Source organism: Macrobrachium rosenbergii, chromosome 2, assembly GCF_040412425.1.
Source record: "Macrobrachium rosenbergii isolate ZJJX-2024 chromosome 2, ASM4041242v1, whole genome shotgun sequence".
Taxonomy (NCBI): Eukaryota; Metazoa; Arthropoda; class Malacostraca; order Decapoda; family Palaemonidae; genus Macrobrachium; species Macrobrachium rosenbergii.
Window position 1 is genome coordinate 43,046,807 of NC_089742.1, and position 20,512 is coordinate 43,067,318.

General features: G+C 36.4%; 1 protein-coding gene across 4 annotated transcripts in view; it reads right to left on the minus strand.

Moving 5' to 3' along the window:
* LOC136845862 (protein mono-ADP-ribosyltransferase PARP3-like) overlaps nt 1-20,512 on the minus strand; it is an 81,461-nt gene that overhangs the window by 15,526 nt on the left and 45,423 nt on the right. For 3 of the 4 annotated variants that reach the window (XM_067116281.1, XM_067116296.1, XM_067116306.1), the window contains exons 5-11: nt 16,537-16,690; nt 15,854-16,030; nt 14,763-14,860; nt 13,573-13,752; nt 10,831-10,920; nt 6,665-6,753; nt 4,372-4,541 (exon numbers count right to left, since the gene is read on the minus strand). In XM_067116281.1, the coding sequence (XP_066972382.1) occupies nt 4,372-4,541; nt 6,665-6,753; nt 10,831-10,920; nt 13,573-13,752; nt 14,763-14,860; nt 15,854-16,030; nt 16,537-16,690 (958 nt within the window). The remainder of the gene's footprint in view (nt 1-4,371; nt 4,542-6,664; nt 6,754-10,830; nt 10,921-13,572; nt 13,753-14,762; nt 14,861-15,853; nt 16,031-16,536; nt 16,691-20,512) is intronic. The other variant, XM_067116290.1, reaches the window with a different exon arrangement.

The window sequence follows — 20,512 nt, forward strand, 5'->3', positions numbered from 1 at the left end:
CTAAGCAGTAATATGGAAATTGATATTCTAATTATGGAAATTGATACTCTTAGGTTCAAGACTGACTTAACCTCTTAAACACCGAGCCTCTATTTACAAAAGTGCGCCGATGCCGGCGGGGGTTTGGGAGTTAGTCGCCGGAAAGAAAGTTTTTTAAAAATCACAACACGCTTAGTTTTTAAGATTAAGAGTTCATTTTGGCCCTTTTTCTCATTGCCTGAAGCTTAGTATGCAACCAGAAATGAAAAAATATCATTATCATATGTAAATATTGAATATATGACAGCGAAAAAAAATTCATATATGTGCATACAAATCGCACTGTGAGCAAAATATTAAAGCTAATGAGCTATTTTTTTTCCATTGTATTGTACACTAAATTGCAAATGATTTTGTATATAACAAATTATAAACGATCAAAGCAACATAGAGAAAATATTATCACAAATGATGCATGAATTTAACGCGAGGACGCATAAAAAGTTTTTTAAAACCATAAATCGAAATATTGTGCTAGAGACTTCCGCTTGTTGCAAAATGAAGGTAAATGATTGAATATTACTAGAATGTAAGAGTTTTAGCTTACAATTGCATTTTTCGACCATTTTGGTAGAGTCAAAGGACTGAAGGCTGAAATTTCTGCACTTATTTGATTATATGAAAATATTTCAAAATTGACAAAAGTTACAACCATGAGTTATTTTGTTATATTTTACATGAAATTGCACAACATTTTCATATAAAACTTTTATGTAATGGCTAATATAAAACGTGCAAAAATTACTTACAAAGTGACTATAGAAATTGGGATTTAGCAGAGTTATGCTGCCATGCATGAGGTTGGGAAAAGTTTTTTCAAAGAAATACCATAAATCGAAATATTGTGCTAGAGACTTCATTTGTTGCAAAATGAAGGTAAATGATTGAATATTACTAGAATGTAAGAGTTTTAACTTACAATTGCATTTTTTCTTACCATTTCTGTCACTCATGATTTATATGAAAATATTTCAAAACTGATAAAGCCGCATCCATGAATTATTTTTGTTGTATTCTAATATGAAATTATACATTTTCATATATAAAACGTTATGTAACAGCTAATATAAAACGGCAGCAAAAATTTGACAAAGTGATTAAAGAATTTCTGGAGATTTTCGTGCAGAGTTAGCATGCAAGTGTGACATAAGGAAAAATTTTTTTTTAAATTCACCATAAATCGAAACATTGCTAGAGACTTCTCAGTTTGTTGCAAAATGAAGGTAAATGATTGAATATTACTATATGTAAGAGTTTTAGCATACAACTGTATTTTTTACCATTTTGGTCAAGTCAAAGGACCGTAAGGTTGAAATTTTGGCACTTATCGCGGATTTATATGAAAATATGTCAAAATTGATAAAGTTTTACAACCATGAGTTATTTTTTCTTGTATCTTCATGAAATTGTGCACATTTTCATATATAAACTATGCCAATAGAAAACGGTGCAAAATTACGACAAAGTGACTAAAGAATTTGAGATTTTCAGCAGAGTTAGCTGATGCTTTTCTCGATAAGAAAGAAATTCACGCATACAGCTGGGTTACGCTTGTAAAACAACAGTGTGATCCGTGGAACTCCAGCATCCCTCAAGGCTGATATAAAAAATTTCTTCAAAACCAGGCTTATGTTATTTTTCCGCTAATATTTAAAAACTTTTGTAGTCGACATATTTTTACGTCCACTTGGCACCTGACAGACAAACTTTTGTTGACGTAAAAAACGTCCAGTCGGCATTAAAGGGTTAAATGCTACTTTAAATTGTTATACAACTTGGTTGTACCACATTTATTGTTTAATTGCTGTTTATGCATTTACCTAATAAATTACTGCCAACATAAACAAGCCAACAGCAGACAACTCAAAAAATAGGGTTAAGGACTGTGGAAGCTGCCTGAAGGCATAACCATGTTTTTTTTTTGTTTATCACCATTAACAATATGCCTTTTGTCCTATCTTACTGGGTAAGGATTTTGATTAACAATGTAATGTGGATTAACAATGGAATGTATTGTTTATGAGAAACTATATTTAGGAGTGCTGCAGTCTCATTTTCCTTCTAATGCAATTACTAGGGTAGCTGTTCTGGGGTTTATGAAACAGTTGCAACATTATGAAAGAACCAGAGAGAACATCTTCCAACCTACTGCAATCCTCATGTTAGTCTTTGGCAGCCAAAAGGAGGTTAGACATGAAATTTGCCTGTTCATGAATGCAGTCTGTTTGAATGCTACTGCCCTAGAATAAGAACTTAAGGTTCCACCTAAACAACTGACTGATTATACAGTACTTCAGTTCTACTAGTTTATAGCTTTTACAGGGATGCCTTAAGGATTAGCTGATAAGGCTCCCCCTACATAGAGTAACAAGCATAAAACTGCAGGGATTGCATAGGTTTTCATAATTAACATAAAAAGCATGCAAGTGTATATTAGCAGCCAGTAGTAATAACTGGACATGTAGGAGATACTATACCAAACTGCACAAATAAGATGGAGTTACCTGTGCATAGCTTTAGGAAGGTGAAGTGAAGGATCTATGTTACTTTCATTCCGTACGGGTAAATTGTTCATTAATCACAGACAACACGGCAGTCAATCAATATTAACTTTCTGGCCAGCTCGATAAGAGTTAAATATTCTGACTCAGCATTTACAGAGGAAGTCTGTATGCCTCGACTACATTTTGGAATACAGGTTGACCATCACTAATCCAGCATCATTGGGACCTAGAGGGTGCCGGATTAGCCATTTATTAGGCTAGAATACACAAACATTAAAAGTAGCTAAGCACTTCATCCTAGAATTAAAATATCCCACAAATCAGTACAAGTTGGTTAATAAAGAAAGACAATTATCAAATACAGGTAGTGTTTGAGTTAATGTATAATCTTAATTTAATATATTTCGAGTTTACGATGGGGTTAGTAATTATCATCGATAATAAAAATATTTAGAAATATTTTTAGATTTCATAAGTATAGCTTAGAGAGACCAACTTACAATAGACCAAACTTTTTCCTCCATCTCTTATTCCATCTGCTAATTAAAAAAGTAAAGAGAATGATAAAAGTATTGTTAGTAATGTTATACTTTCTGTAATGTACAGCCATAAATTAAATCGAATCGGGAAACTGTTGTTTTGCTAATAATCGTATCGAATAACAACTGTTGTGCTTGTATTTCAAACCATCGCACAGGATACACAATGACGTAAGTACTGTACAATAGGACTGATATATTTTTTACACTACACCCTTTGTTCTTGGGAGAAAAGATCAGCATGGAAATATACTGCTACAGTAAATTTAAGCTGCAAGTTGTAGCTGAAGCTGAGAAAACAATTTTCGTTTTCGCTAATGACTATAAATTATCGCATCGGCAACATGGATGAAGAAAACTCTGACCGTAAATAAACTGAGAGAATGTATTTTAATCAAAAACTATCGGGCATGAAAGAATACAAATACTGTTTTCACACCGATAAAAGATAAATACATAAAGCTCGTCAGATTATGATGAAATCAAGAGAAAATAGCTAACGGAATCTTGATTTTTTTTACTAAAAAAAAAAAAAGCATGCCCCAAAACGGCCAGCTATGATTGGCATAAACGTCATATATTAACTAAAAAAATAGCTATATTAATTTCACAACGAGACCTATTTAAGTCATATTTCGACTTAAAAACACTTCGATATAACTTAAAAATATCCTTGTCCCAAATAAATAAACTATCCATATTCATTTACGCTTAACTAGAAACAAGAAAGCGCTTTGATCTTGGTTAATGCGCGTAATATCAATTTTAAAACAAAACATTGATTGCAATTTATAATACAAAAGCAATATGAGAATATATGCAATTGGAAAAACAATGTAGTAAAGCATAACTTTTAAAAGATCCATGAAAAAGATGCACATTCGTTATGTTGATGTTTGTATAATACCGCTAATATGTGAATAGAGTTCAGTATAAAGTAGGCTAGGGCTACCAGTTTGTTGATGCAGCACTGGCGCCACCATACACGGTTTGACGTAGTGAGTTAGTGCAGCGACCCGGGAAATTTGAAAATTAGTGCGGAAACATTAGAAATTACTCTAGCCGAAATTTGTGCCGGATTACTGATTGTTCCGGACTACTGATTGCCAGATTAGTGATGGTCAACCTGTATAATAACTTCAGAGAAGTACCAAGACATGTATTCCAATTTCAAGTTACTCTATACTCTAAAGCATGACCTATTTAACCATGGATTACACATTTTAGACTCCATTCATTAATAAATTTAAGCACTACCACAAATTACAAGAAAAAAAAAATCAACTCACCATTCCATGAACTACCAGCATGGTCAGGAGTAAGGTGGACACCTCTGCCCAAATTGCCTACAGTGAAAGGTGTAATTCTCAAGCCTCCCTTCAAGATAGCTGCAACACTTCCAATATTAACACCCAACCATAGTAGCTTTCGGTAATCAATGGAACGGAATTCATCAAAACTATAAATAAAGAAAAACTCATTTTAAAGAGAGGAAATGAAAACAATATGTAATAATTAAAATGAAAACCATGATAAAAATTTTTTAATTTTCAATATAAAACTATGTACTTTTAACAACTCACACTATAGGATATGCATTCTTTGCTCAAAAGAACAGGTGGAAAATCCATCGTAAAAATATTATATTTTGTATTGTAAAATGCATCATCATCATCCTCATCAATCATCATCATTATTATTCTTCAGCAGATGAACCCTATTCATATGGAACAAGCCCACAAGGGCCATTGACTTGAAGTTCAAGCTTCCAAAGAATATGGTGTTCAACCTTGATGTTACATTAAACCATCAATGTAGGTTGGATCACAGAAAAAATATTTTAAGTATAAAAATGTCAGGGAGAAAATAAACTTAAAAAAAAACTATAAACAAATACACAGTGGTTACAAAATATGTCTGTAGAGGAAAAAAGTCAAAGTAGCATCTTTCAAGAAGCATTACCTTTAGCTCATCCAAGTCTGATCCTAACTTTTACAGTAAATGTAATGAAAGGCCCTTTAATGCTTGATAGTGTGACACTGTGGTACTTCAACAGAATGTGGAAACAAAATCTGCAAACCAGGTAATGAACACTAACCTCTTTCATTAGCTTTATTTTAATGAATGGAAATCCCTCATTAAAATAAAGCTAATGAAAGAGGCCAAGGGGGAAAATTTCAGGTGAAGTTACAGTTACCATCTATTTTTGAAAAAGAAAACTACCAATTCAAGCCATTTCTTTAAGATGAGAGCAGTACTGCACTACTGTTGACATGCAGTCAAGGAGCTCCTGTAGCAAATATTCTACTCAAATATAAAATGAGGTAGCCGTTACCCTTAACATATCTGTAATGGATTATCAGCTGGTTTATTTAGATTGCAAGTGGAACTCTAATAAAACTAAGATTTTACTGGCTGGGTATCTTATGCTATGCTTCCACTCCATAGTAACTGTGCATTGTCAAATTTCTGTAATTAATAATATAAAGTTATTTGTACAAATTTGGTGCTACTTTCAAGAACAAGCTCTATCTTTTGTAGCCATTTTTCAAAAAAGATGGGCATCATTAAGCTATCCTATGGCAGATTCTGGATTCTTTTTATTACAATATTACAGAGACATGAAGGAGAGGAAGGCCTAAAAGAAGACAGAGGGGCAGCACTCAACAGAATATGAAAAATAAAGAAATAAATGAAAGGAGGACAGTAGAAACACCTGGAAAAGGCTCATTCAACGCAGCAACACAGACTACAAATTAAGTTGGGAAGAAAAGGATTACTGGAATACTTTCCCATCTGAATGTCTGCACTGTAACTGGATCTTTGTTATCTGAGCTGGTAGCCCAAATCGGTAGGTTCATTTTTTGTACAAAAGTTAATTATAAATAAGAACTTTGACACAAAACGTCCTATTTGGCAATCTTCCTTAAATTTTTGGGTTACTACCTTCTTGAGCTTATGATTATTACTCGTTTAACATCCTATTTCTGTTGAGTTAATCTGATGTCACACTGCTCAGTAACAGATCCTTTGCTCCCTTTAATGTAAAACTGAAGTCTTTATGGCACTGATACGGATGCTGATGTTCATCCGTTTGGAAATCTACACCATAGTGTTTCTTTTTTATTTATATTTGCATTAGTCTAGTTATCTTCTCTTAATTCTTTTTTGGTCTTTCATATGGGGATCCTAGTTAGTTGCTTTAAAAATAAAAGTTAAGCACTCTGATTGAGAAAAATATTTGAAAAAAGCAGACCATGGCATACATCCAAGGCAGGGCTCTCAAGATGTTGCTTCCCATTCAAAGCTTTAAATAGTCTATGTATAAACAGGTATTAAAACTGAAGACAGATTTTCTTCTCGGATTTTACTGATAAAGATTAACTTTCAATTAATTAACTGTAGACTCATAATGCAACTACTTCTAAAAATTTGCTACTTGTTACTGAAGTTCCTCTAAAATCAATTAAGTTTCTTTTATACAGATTATCAACATTTTCTTAGGTGACATTTCTCTCTACTCTTAATATTTTATACAAACTTACTGTTCACTGCCTTTTACAAAAGTTGACTCATACTTACCTTTTATCTCCAATACGGTGGATGCGCCACACATCAAGCAACACGCCAGGACGGGAATTGTGGCAAGCTCCAGCAAATTCTTCAATAAGCTGGCAACAAAATGTATAGTGTTAGACACCTAATCTTGCAACTTTTATAAAACTCAATACAGCCAGTCCTGCTTATACAACTAAAATACATTCCATTAAGAGCAATCATATTGGGGAATGTTATATATTTAATCTTAAAATTTCTTCTGAATGGTAATGACTGACTGATTTATGAAAATTTAGCTATAAAACCAAGTACTAAGGCACTTTCAGCCATTCAGTGCTTAAAATAATGAAAAAAAGGGAGTTGGAGTAGTTAAACAGCAAAATGGATGAAAAGAATTGGGAGAGTAAAGTAAAAGGCTAAAAAGTGGGTGAAGTCAAGGGGCTGCATAGACTGATATAGTTAAAAAGCAATGTACTGTAAATCACTTGAATTTACTATAATAGGAGATGGGAATGCTTGCGGTGAGTAAAGAAAGGGATGACCTGCAAAGAATACAACATGGAAGTGGTCAGGAGACTGATATACAATAAATAAATTTCATAACTATATACTGTAAACATGTTTTTTAATTTAAGTACCCAAGACTTAAAAGAAGCAAAATCTCCTACATTATTTTTTACGCACTTTATAGATTAAAGAACTTAGATAAATTAATAAAATTAAAGTACAGGATGGATGAAAAGCAAGGAAGATACTTTGGTCTAAATACTGATCTAAAATGGAAATAAGAGAGGGAGAGAGAGTCCAGTTACTGTACTCCTCCCACAGGCTTACAGTAAGTTAAAGTGCTCAGACAAGATACTTCCTGTCCAGGAGGTGGGTGCCCACACAACCAGTTAGCAACCAAGTCCCAAGAAATATCTAGGGGTCTGTGGGCAATGTCCCTCTGGTAGACTGAAGGAGGGGAAGCCTACAACCTTAATATCTATCTCCATTGCCTAGAAATATTGCAAAGTTCATCCAAAAGGCTAAGGCCAGTCTCACACCCTGACTTTGTGTTTCCTCAAACAAGTACTGTGGAAGATGTTTCCCCAAGAGGAGTCATAACTTGTTGGATACCTAGTCAGTCTGAAAAAGGAAGGGTGTTCCAGGACACCTTCTTCAGTGCTAGATGAATATGAAGAGACAGAGCCAGTACTCCAATAAGAGTTTGGGTCCTTCAAGAAGAATCTTACAGCTTGCAGTGGGCCTACGAAAAAACCAAAACCATCCCATCTGGAACCACCAACTTAAGTCCCAGTGGGAGAGGTCAGAGAAAAACTTGAATCTCCCATCAGGAACTGACAAGTCCTGAGACTCCGCTCCAGACCCAGGACAGGAGAAAGGATGAGAGAGAGAGAGAGAGAGCCCATCCCTTTGAGATCAAACATGCCAGACAAAACTCACAAAACAGTTAGCCCCAAACTTACTCAAGAGGCACATAATGCTGAATAATCTTATGGGTTCCAGTGCCCCCAAACTTCCATTCAAGAGGCACTTGTGAAAACTGGAGAGTGGTCCTTCAAGACTTCTACTGCCTTTCTCCATCACCTCTTTAAACACCCTCAGCAAGGCTAGAGATCTTAGAGAATCTGGAGGGGAAGAAAGATGGTATCAGTGTCAAATATGGGTTCCAGTGTTTACTCTGTCTTGGCTTGTTGTTCCATGAATAATGACAAAGGCAGCCAAAGAAATAGAAAAGTCAAAATAACCTTTTCCCATTCTTTTCCATTCATAAAATAAGACTGCGATACCAGTCTTGGTTTTGGCAGTTGACTCCAGCCCAATTATAAAACCAATCATGTTCAAAGGTTTGGCGAAAGAATGCCCTGCTGTTATTATGGGTTGATAATATACTGGTTGGTGGAAAGAGAATGTAGGACTCCTGCTCCCCTTTCCACTACTGACTATGTTTTCCTCTCCATCACCTGCCTGTTCCCAATCCCATTCTAACCAGAAAACTGAGATCCAGTCACTGGCTGTGTGAACAGAGTTCAGACCCCAAAATCACCACCCTCCCTCCTAAACTTAATTGAAACTAAGACCAATAAGAACGCGAGTACATACTATTTGAGGTAAAATTGTCCTGTTGGAGGGGAAGAAAGATGCAGCTCAACATATCAGTGTGGCAATGAGTTATGACGATCAGCAGGTAGTGAATTAGCACCTTAGCTGCGGGGATCCATCTTAGTGTGAGCCCAAAGCGTGCTTGGAACCACTGTCCTACCAGAAGTAAAATGATCGCAGCTAGTGATTAGCACCTCTGCTCATTGGCAATGAGGCAGAGCACATGAGATATGTCCTCCTGGACTTCCTACTTGAGACCTTAGAGGAAGGTGAAGATGAGCTTAATGATAAAGAAGACAATGAAGAGGAAGAATATTTCTTCCTTCTCTCCTGGAATGCCTTGCTCATCTTTCACACCTAAGAGCTGGTCCAGAACGGGAGATGTTACATAATCTTCTAGAAGGCAAGTTACTGGGAGAGCTACTGCAAAAGCAGCATCCCCCTTCCTTGCAGTAGATGGAGAAGCTAAATGAATTACAGAACCACAGAAAACAGCAGCTTGGTCAAGAAGGGGGCTTGGTCTTGTCATTACCAACAAGACTATCGAGGAATGCTGCCTCAGATGGACTAACCTGGAATATTGAGAGGAGGTTTGTAGATGCTCTATGACACAACTGTTGGGTATCTAATAATCGTCTTCTTCCCTTGATGAGATGAAAAGAAGGGTTTGTTAAACTTTTAGGGAGGAAGGAAGAACTGGAGAGGTCCAATGGCATCACAAGGCAACAAATGCCTTCTGTCCTCCCTTCTCATGTTACCAAACTATCAATCTTCTTTCACTAGAGAGATGGATGGATGTATGATATTTAGGGCAAAAACCCAGGCACTGGGGCCAAGACGGCCACTGACAAGGTTGCACATATGGAAAAGAGGGAGAGATTGGGTGGCACAATATACAGTCAAAAGATACACAGCACAAAAATAATTTAATAAAATTTAAGATGGGTAGAAGATATTCGTCCAATCCCAAGGGCACATAGGGAGACAGTGGGAGGCATGTTCTCACTACTCAGCAGCCAAAGGTAAAGTGCCTAATGTCGGCAGGTATGTCGGCAGGTAAGTGAGGGGTATTACCCCACTCATTCCCTTTAACCACCAGTTAACTACCTTTTTTCCACCAAGAGCAATGACCATTGAATCTTGTGCTGATAGATACTCCTAATATAAAAAGTGATGGTTTGTATCCCCGTAGGTACAAACAACCTTTTTACGACAGACAGACAGATAGAAGGCTTATAAATGTACTGACGAGTACACAGAAACAGTCAATTATGGAGCTCAAGTCACTCTTGATGTATAGTACTGACTACATTATACAGTATTTGTATATGTATGGTGTCACTATAAAAGGATAGAGAGTGAGTCTCAATGTCACTGGTTGGCACAAGCTTTGTTGTTATGTATTCAGTATTGTAGTCCAACAAGACAACTGAGTCAGATTTCTACTCAGAAAGGGTTTATTTCAGGGATACATTCTTAAAGGGAAGATTAAAACTAAAGCAAGGTAAAGTTAAAGATGTTAAATAGGGATAGAAGTAGGAAAGAAGCCATAGGAAATGGAAGAAAAGTAAAATGCAGAACTGAAAAAACCCTATAGTCCCATCAACAGTTTGCCTTGCAAGGCACACTTCATGTAGTAAATCCCTCCAAAGCTCTGTTATTAAATAACACATTGTAAGTTTAAGACAGAAGAAACAACTACGGCAGATTTCTAGCCGCAAATGCACTACTGATTTAGAATAAGAAACTGGTCTTCACAGCAACACTGCAAGAATCACATGCACCATGTTGTCTACCAAAGTTTCTGCAAATTGACCAAGTGCTACCCACATGATCAGAACGATCAAAAACAAATGAAAGTCAACTGATACAGTCAGATTCTCCCCTTGCTCAAATTACTATTATATGCAGGGTTAATTATCTAAAAGTCTTATCAATATTAACATATGCATTCCTTGTTTCTGGTATGTAACCAACCCTACCAACTGTAGGCGTGAGTCAAGTAAGAGGATTGTTTGGACACATCCTATTCAACTAGGAATGCTTAAGGTACTATACTTAAACTAAGATTTAGATTACTATACCTTAAATTCTTCAGTATCTCTATCAAGCAATCTAAGGTTGCAGTTAAGGAGATGGTACAACTCTTGTGGTTCTAAATCATCATCACCAACCTGAAAAGATGCAATTTCACATTACAGACTACATGCGTTACTTAAATCTTCTCAGTGACGTTACACGTGTTCAAATTGTGGGCTTCCTATAACATATTCTCATTAACCAATAAAACTACATTTACTAATGAACTACTATTAGTGTTACTGATTTGTCTTAATAAGATTCCACTTGAGAAGAAAAAGAGAAAAGATACATAATGAGCATCTCAAACTTTAACCAAAATCAGGTCAAGGATAAATAATATCATGAAAGTGACCAAGACAGCATTATAAAATAAAACTATACAAAACAACTAAAAATCTTTTTTTCATAATTAGCAGGTGACTCCTAACAATACTCTCTAACATTAAGTGTAACGTGACCTAATGATTTCTATTCAGGTATCAAACACCCAGTTTTCTCATTAAAAATAGTGCCTTAAAAATACTGACAGTAACTTAAGAAAAATCTGAGGTAGAAAGCCAAGAAACAAGGTAAGTCACTGAGTTGTTGTAACCCCAAAGACAATCACATGCAAAATCAGGCTTGTCTTTGCACAAGAAAGAGTACAATTGTTAAAAAATTCCACAGAATTCGAAGGCAGCATTACCAATGACATCTTTTTAATCACTTTAACATAATCTGCTCTAAACAATAATCCTACATGTATTTTTTTCAGTTAAAAGTTATATAAATGTTTTGAGGACTTGGTAATTAAAAAAAAAAAAAAAAAAAAAGAGCTCTGCACAGTTCAATAAGGAAAAGTGTATACAATGCAATACAGGTGAGATAATTAAGAAACTGTAATAATTACAGAGAAAACCAACGATGAAGTACGCATCTCTTATGGATACTCTTGAAATTTTTCTAAGTTCATTTGTTTGTTTCAATGGCCACGCAACTTGAGCTCTTATTAGTTCGTATGTTGGTTTAAATGTGGCTCCTACCTCAGGTGACTTGGCTCTGCCCAACTTGCATGGGAGTCTGTTTTTTGTGAGAAAGTTGTTTTCTAACTTGTTTTTAAATTGTTTGCCTAATGAACTCCTACAATTTTAATGCACATTTTGTGAGAAAGTTGTTTTCTAACTTGTTTTTTAAATTGTTTGCCTAATGAACTCCTACAATTTTAATGCACATGCTTTAATGAAAAAATGTTGGACCCTTTGATATGCTACTTTGCCATTTTACTGCCAGTCATTTGATGTTGTTCAATGACTCACCATGGATGCAATCATACAGAGGCAGCTGCAGCACTGATCATTTGGTGTTATTTCCTAACGCACATGCATTATGTAATTTGTGCTATGGAGATTTTTTGTGTCAATTTACATCAGTATTCTCCTACCAAATAAGATAATACTTTTGGTTTTATTGTTTGTAACAATTAATTTTAGTGTATTAGACTGTCTTCTGGCATAGGCTATATTATAAATTAAATGGATTGTGAGTAACATAAAACTGCAAACCCTGGCTGGGAAGGAACCTCCCCCACCTCCAGTTAGGTTTTATTTAGGTGTGGTAGGTTAGGACAAAACCCTATTTGAATTTGCAGTGCCCTAGGTTAGTTCAGGTGAGGTGTGACAGGTTAAGATGTAACCCTGTTTGAATTTAGAGTGCCCCAGGTTACGTTAGGTCTGGCAGGAAGGACGCAACCCTATTTGAACTTACAGTGCTGTAGGCTAGGTTAGGTTAAGTGTGGTGGGTGAGGCCACAACCCTATTTACAGCATCCTAGGTTAGGTTAGAATTAGGTTAGAACACAACCCTTTTTGAATTTACAATACCCCAGGCTATGATAGGTTACATGTGGTAGATTAAGACAAAACTTTATTTGAATCTATAAATGCCCTAGTAAGGTTAGGTTAGGATTGTAACCCTTTTGAATTTGCAGTGGCCTAAGTTCAGTTAGGTCAGGCAAGTTAGGACACAAGCTTATTTGACTTTACAATGCTCTAGGCTAGGTTAGGTGAGGCTCCATGGAAGCGAAGCCCCTCGACTAGGTAAGGATTTGGTGCCCTAGCCGAAATAAGGTTAATAACACTCTTTTGGTTCACCTCTTTGATGTTTTCCCTCAACCAAGAACCCTGCTTCCCCACTGTGGTCACCCATAATCATTAGATAAAAGGGGGTTACTTTAATGATCCTAAACTACTTATGTAGGTTTCCTCATATTTTTATGTCAATCAACCAATAAATTAGTACTTATTTTTGTGATTTTCAAAATGAAAAACACATCAGCTGCAGAGCTTTTCTGTAAAATTACCAAGAACTTTTCTCCAATTCAGCAGTTTTAGGTTTGAAGAATGGTCTTCCATGTAATGCCTGATGTCCAGTTCTAAAGGGTCAATTTCAAATTTAGAAATAGTAGCATACTTTCCCATTTGCATCTTCCAGCATTAACTTAATTTAATAATGTTGTTCTCAATATTGTTGAGGTTTACACTTTTTTCACTGGAAGTCTTGGTGTTTCCCTACTATAGTATATTTATAACACCTATTCACTTTCCTGATAACGGCACTCTTGCATCCCTAGATGCCAACAAATGCTGCAGAGATCATGCAATAAAACATATTCCTGGTACCAATTAAGAAAAGGATCACTTATGTAGCCATTGCTAAACTAATCATCTTCTGACATGCTCCAAGAGATTCCAAAAATAAGCTTCTTACCTGCTCCAAGAGATTCCAAGAATATTTGATGTTTTCAAGAATAGCCATAGTATTTTGCTTCCTTAATAATAAAGTGGAAGCTGCATCAACACTGGTTGGAATGGTGTTAATTTCTTCGGCATCTTGATGTTGAACAGTGTTATAAAAATCCATCCAGAGTTCAATCATTGTTTGAGAAGGCTGCAAGAATTCATGCAATATTTAAAATTGAGTCATTTATGTATGAAAGAATGCTATGAAAATGATTTTACAACAGAGATGTAAAACATTTTAAGGCTTTTCTCAACAAGAAATAATTGAGTTACTTTCAAGTTTTGTCTTGGCTGAAAGAAACAGGGAATGTCAAGAGAAGCAAGGGAATGTCAAGAGAAGCAAGAAAATTAAAATTTTAAAAATATACCTTTAAGTGTTGTATATTAGGAACAAATAAATCTTTCAGTTAGATGTATATATCTGAAATTATACATTATGTAAAATTACCCTGCATTTCAAAAGGTCATACAATAAATAATGTATTACAAATTTCATTTTATCAGTGAAGAAATTTCTTTGCAATCCACAACAGTACTTCTGGCTCATTGCTTGATAAAAATAGTGCCATAAAAATCTTCCATGGCCCAAAAAGTCAACAAAATTCTATCAGGTTCAATGTAATGATGACTTTGGTCCTCAGCCAAAAAGGACTTTAAATCATCTAATGGACATTCTGTGTACCCTTCTTTTGAAAAACTGTCTTCAGTAATTTTTTTTACTAGATACATTGAAATATACTGCAAAAAAAAAAATTATATTTTTGGAACCCCCAAAGCTTTTTCTGTGTAGGTTCCAGAGTAGCAATTATCAGGAATTATAAAGTACACTACCTGAATCCTTTGGGTTATAGCCAAGATATGTAGCTAATATTTTCAGGCAACAAACACAGCATCAAAACTGGGATCATTTAAAAAGTGGAAAAAAACAAAGAAAAAAAAGTTGTTCAACAACAATTATTATCATAAACAACTAAACAAAATCATACTGTAAACTTTGTTTCTTAACTTTCAGCTGGGCAAAAATTGTGACATACTCACTACATCAAACTAAAATGCAATATAAAAATTACAAACTAACAAATGTTTAGCAAATCTTCCATAAACTAATACAAATTTATTAGTTGAGATGAGATGGACTATAGTTACTGAGAAACTTACCTTACGCAGTTTGATTGCCTTTTCAATTGCAGCTAGTGCTTCTTCAGCCTGTTCCATTAATCTATCTGATAATTTTTCTGGCCTTAACTTCTTTGGATCTATTAAAACAAAAATGTATACAGACATTTCAACACAAGCTAATATTGAAATATGACTGAAATAGTCTCAAGTAGTTTAACAAAACCACTAAGACTCATTCCTGGACTTACAGGGATCACTCAAAGATTTGTTCTCAATGTCAAATGACGTCATATGTAGGAAATAAAAATTTACCATAAATAATTTGATGTTGAATATTGCTGAGATGTCTGGAGGGTGTCTGAGAATTATCTAACTTCATCTCTTTAGGAAGTAGGGGTCATTAAAAGAAATTTGTTAAAACCATCAAAACTAAGAAAAATGAAAAAATTGTCCTTTTCTTCTTACTTTTTCATATGTAATAACTGGCATAAATAACAATAATACTTCTTCATTGGTAACTAAAATTATCACACTTTTCATAGTGCAATAGATTTACAAATTTTTATATTTACAAAAAGGAATTTATTTACTTTTTGTAAATTTAAAAATTTGTAAATCTATTGCACTACGAAAAGTGTGATAATTTTAGTTACTAATGAAGAAGTATTATTGTTGTTTATGCCAGTTATTATATATGAAAAAGTCAGAAGAAAAGGAAAATTTGTTCATTTTTATTAGTTTTGATGGTTTTAATAATTTTCTTTTAATGACCCCTAATTCTCATTCCTTTTCTTTGCCAACTTATGTCATTTTGACTATATAATTTTGTTGTTTTTAATTCTTAAAGATACCAAGATTTCATAAGTCTGGGGATATTCACTTTAATGAGAGCCCTATGTAATCAATGGGTTTTGTAAACACAAACCAAAATTTGTTTTTCAACTTTTCTTACAGCAATTTCTTCTGATATTCAACAAAATCTAATCAGGACTCATTGAAAAATTACTAATGAAATCTTAAGTAAGATAATTAAAATTTCATGAAAAACATGAAATTTTACTGTCCACATTTTGAAAATAAGAAACAGATACCACTAAGAAAACACTTGGTAACAACCACAAAAAACATACTTAGCTTCAAAACTGAAATCTGGTTAATAAAAGCCTCCCTTGAAAGTATTAGCTTTATCATTAGCTCTGTTCTGTCATCCAGAGGCTGGTCATCACTGTCAGCTTCACTACTTTCATCCTCTTTTAATTCTTTTTCTTCATCGTCACAGTCTCCTCCGTCATCGTGAAGAGATCCAGCTAGAAAAGACAAGTAATATTGTTAAGAACCTTCAAAGAACATTATTCACATGAGAAAAGTTATGTATCTGCTATACTGAATTAGCAGACAAAAATTTCCAGTGCATTAAGGTTTCAGTCATGATGATAAATAATCTTTTTAAAAGATTTATTTATAATTGTAAATCCAAAGACCATGAACTTTGAAAAACCCTGATACTACAAGTGCAGTGTAGTGAAAATAAATTTACAAATCTGAAAAGACTACCTCTACTTGATCATGAAATCTGAAATTGAAGTAGTTTGCATCCTTACCTTTAGTATACTGAAACTAATAAAGCCATGAGAACTTCATCAAGCTAGATTAAACCAGTGTTAAATGCTGTCAACATTTAAAGAACTAAACAATCTTCAAACAACAGCTGCAAGACCTTAAATATAAAAACTCAGTCAGTTTGTTACCTTCATTCAATCCCTAACATAAAGACAACACCTATTTCTCATTCATTTAGCAAACCCAGACTTACTAAGATTCTTGATGTAGTATTTATCAGGATATTGTGTAAAACTGTGCCTCGTATTCCAGCCATTTTCTGTTTTTTCTCTGAAGGTTTTTTTGAAAGTTTTCTCTGCGTCTTTGATGGATGGTTCGCGTTTAGCTGACCACTTGCCCTGTTCTCCCTGTAAATAATTAATTTCATCAATCTCAGGGGCTGTTCACAAAAGCAAAACCGGAAGGTTGATAAAATGAAAAGAATACTGTTGCAATTGTTGCATGGATAATTCCCCTTTAATCTAAAATAATAAGGACTTACATTTATAGAATATCAAAGCACAAGTATCTAACTTGTTTAAATTATCCAAACGCAGTTTCTCGAGAAAATAAAACTCTCAGGAAATATGACATTTTATAATAAAATAAAGTTTTATATATACTTAACTAGTAATTACATAGCCTTTTATATATACTTACCTAGTAATTACATAGCCTATGTTTTCAACTCACACGGCATAAAAATTTGAAATTTGCAGTAGCATTTAACTGTTTTATTGTAGGTGACTAGGTCCCACCCTTTATCTGGGGATGGGGGTTACAACACTGTTGAGTAGCGTCAGTCCGTTTATGCCCTCAATGTCCGTGAGAGGGGAGGAGGGAGGGCACTGATTCAGTAATTACTTGGTAAGTATGCTGTATGTAAAACTTTATTTTTTTATGAAAATGTCATTTTTATATACGTAAATCACCAAGTAATTACATAGCTGAATCCCATACTGACAGGAGGTGGGATGCATGGACATAGGTAATCTTAAAAACTTTCAACAGAACAATGACTATGAGACAAAAATTCTATTAGCATTGGTTAAAAAAGTTGTTGTACCCTTACCTGTTAAGAGAGCTGCTGCAGACTGATACTGCCTCTGGCTGGCACTCATTTTAACTATAGTGGTGCAGCAGTGAAGCTGTAGAGCGCCCCTATATTAGTGGGGAGCATTGCAGCAGGGGAGTATTCCAAATGCCACAAAGCATCAATGGAGGTTATGCAGCTCATGGAGTAGTCCGATGGTTAACATAACCATACAAGAGTGCCCTTGCCCTGGGTGCAGTACCATAAGGACATACAACCAGAAAACTTTGTCACCTACACACTGTATTCATTAAAACCATTGCCCAACCGTAAAAAAGGACTGGTGGGTACTCAAGGCACATAGTACCCCCGGGCTCCCCAAGAACTCAACAGCCTAATCAAGGCAAAAAGAGGTAGGATAGGAGCGGACTCCAATGCTTCTTCCCCAACACTATGCCAGCTACAGACAACAGGCCCAGGATATTGCAGTTTTCAAAAATTTCTATTTCACGTAAACAGTGCATTGCAAACACAGATTTGCATTTCCAGAAAGTTGATTGGAGAATCACCAACAAGGACATGTTATGTTTAAAAGCCGACAAGGTGGCAATGGCTCTAATCTCGTGGGCTTTAATTTTCAAGACTGGTAGAATGTCCTCACAAATTCTTGGATGCGATTCCAGGATGATGTCTCTCAAAAAGAACGATCTTTCGTTCTTGGAAAGGGGTCTAGAAGGGTCCTTCACAGAACACCAGAGCTACTCAAGGGACCTCTGATCTTCACTGTTCTATTAAGGTAGTATCTTAGTGCCCTGATGGGACGGAGTCCTCTCTTCCTCTTCTGGTCCAAGAATTTCCATCAAATTCTTGATGGTGAAGGAACGAGGCAACAGCTTAGAGGGGGGGTCTCATTCTTGACCAGGAAGTCTAGTGTAAAAGAGCAGACCGCATCTCCTTGTGACAAGCCTACTCTTCTGTCAATGGCTTGCAACTTGCTGACTCTCTTAGCCGTGGCTAAGGCAACCAGAAAAAGAGTTTTCCTTGTTAAGTCTCTTAAGGAAATTGTGCGAAGAGGTTCAAAAGGAGGGCCTGACAACCATTTTAGGACGACGTCCAAATTCCATGACATTGCATTAGTCTTGGTCTCCTTGGTCGTGTCAAAAGACCTGATCAAGTCACTGATGTCCTGATTGGATCCCAGATCGAGGCCCTTGTGCCGAAACGCAGAGCCTAACATTGCTCAGTACCCCTTGATCGTCGAAGAAGACAAACCTCTGTTAGTCCTCAGGAAAAACGGAAGTCCACGGTGTTCATTGCAGAGGTTTCAGAAGAGACATTATTTCTTCTGCACCAGCTGCGGAATACTGCCCACTTCGCTTGGTAGACTCTGGAAGAAGGCTGCTGTCTACACTTAGCAACTGCTTCCGCAGTTGGTTTTGAAAATCCCTTCGTTCTGGCAAGTCTCCTGAGAGTCTGAACCGTGTCAGAGCAAGGACAGATAGGTTGTGATGAAACCGGTGAAAGTACGGTTGTTTGAGAGGCTTTGGCTTTTGTGGAAGGAGCCTGGGGTAGTCGACTAGCAGCTTGAGGAGAACCGGGAACCATTCCCTTCAAGGGGGCTACCAAAGTCATCTTCATGTCCTGATGGGATATGAATTTGTTGATGACTTAACCTCACCATGTTGAATGGTGGGAAGGCGTACAGGTCTAGGAACGACTAATTCTGGAGCATGGCAACTGTCGCCCATGCCAGGGGGTCTGGGGCCAGAGAGCAGAACAGCGGGAGGCAATAGTTCTTCGACGTTGTGAACAGGTCTATCGATGGCTGTCCCCACAACTTCCACAGGTCAGTGCACACCTGTGGATCTAGCGCCCATTCCGTGGGAAGGACCTGTTTGTGCCATCTCAGTCCATCTGCTATTAAGTTTAGCTTCCCTTGAATGAATCTTGCCACAAGAACGGTGCGGTTCTTCTTCGCCCATGGAAGAAGGTCTTTGGTGACCCTGTAAAGGGAGAATGAGCAGGTGTCTCCTTGGTTCTTTGTGTAGGCCGAGGCTGAGGTTTTGTCCGACATCACTGCTACTGTCTTGCCGAAGGTCACTTCTGCGAATGATTGAAGGGCCAGGTACACTGCCTTCAATTCTCTCACATTGATGTGTAGGAGCTTCTCTTTTGGAGACCAGACTCCTGAGACTTCCATGTCTCCCAGAAGAGCTCCCCAACCCTGATCTGAAGCATCTGAGTACAATGAAATGTTGGGGCTCAGTGGATGGAGAGACTTCCCTTCCAAGAGACATTCTTCTAAAAGCGACCATCTCAAGTCTTCTTTGATTTCTGGAGTGACCAAAAAGACGAACAAGTCCGGGTGGGTCTTCCTGTTCCAGTTGGCCTTCAGGAAGAACTGCAGTACCCTCATATGAAGCCTCCCAAGCTTACGAACTTCTCGATGGATGCGAGGGTTCCCAAAAGGCTCGTCCAACTGTTGGCTGAGCAGGACTGTATAATGAGGAAGTTGCAGACTGTTTCAAGACACAACTGTACTCTTTTGAGGGATGGAAAAACCTGAAAATTCACAGTCAATCATCATCCCCAAATAAACACTTGAGACAGAGACAATTGTGATTTCTTCTCATTGATGAGTAATCCCAGATCTTGGGCCAGAAGAAGGGTCTTCTGAAGGTCCTCTGTGCACTGTTTCTTCGATGGAGAATGTAGGAGCCAGTCACCTAGATAGAGGGATGTACTGCTCCCCATGAGATGAAGCCACTTCGCAAGAGGGGCAAGAACACAAGCAAATATTTGGGGAGCTGTAGAGAGGCCGAAACACAGAGCTCGAAATTGGAAGACTCTGTATTCAAGTTCTCACAATTCGTGGACTAGCCTATTCGCGGATTTCTGTATGGAACATATATACACATTATTCGTTGAAAATTCGCCCATTCACGGTATTTTTCACTGAGAAATATTCGCTAATTCCTGTATTTTCATGTAATTTTCATCACTAAATGCACTTTTTGTGGAAAAACTATTAAAATACTCAGGCACCCAGGTAGTGCTCGAGTTACGATAATTCGTCTTACGATAATTTGATTTTGTGATGGGTAAGCAGTTAATACTGATATGAAAATATTTATAAAATATTTTTAAATTTCAAGCG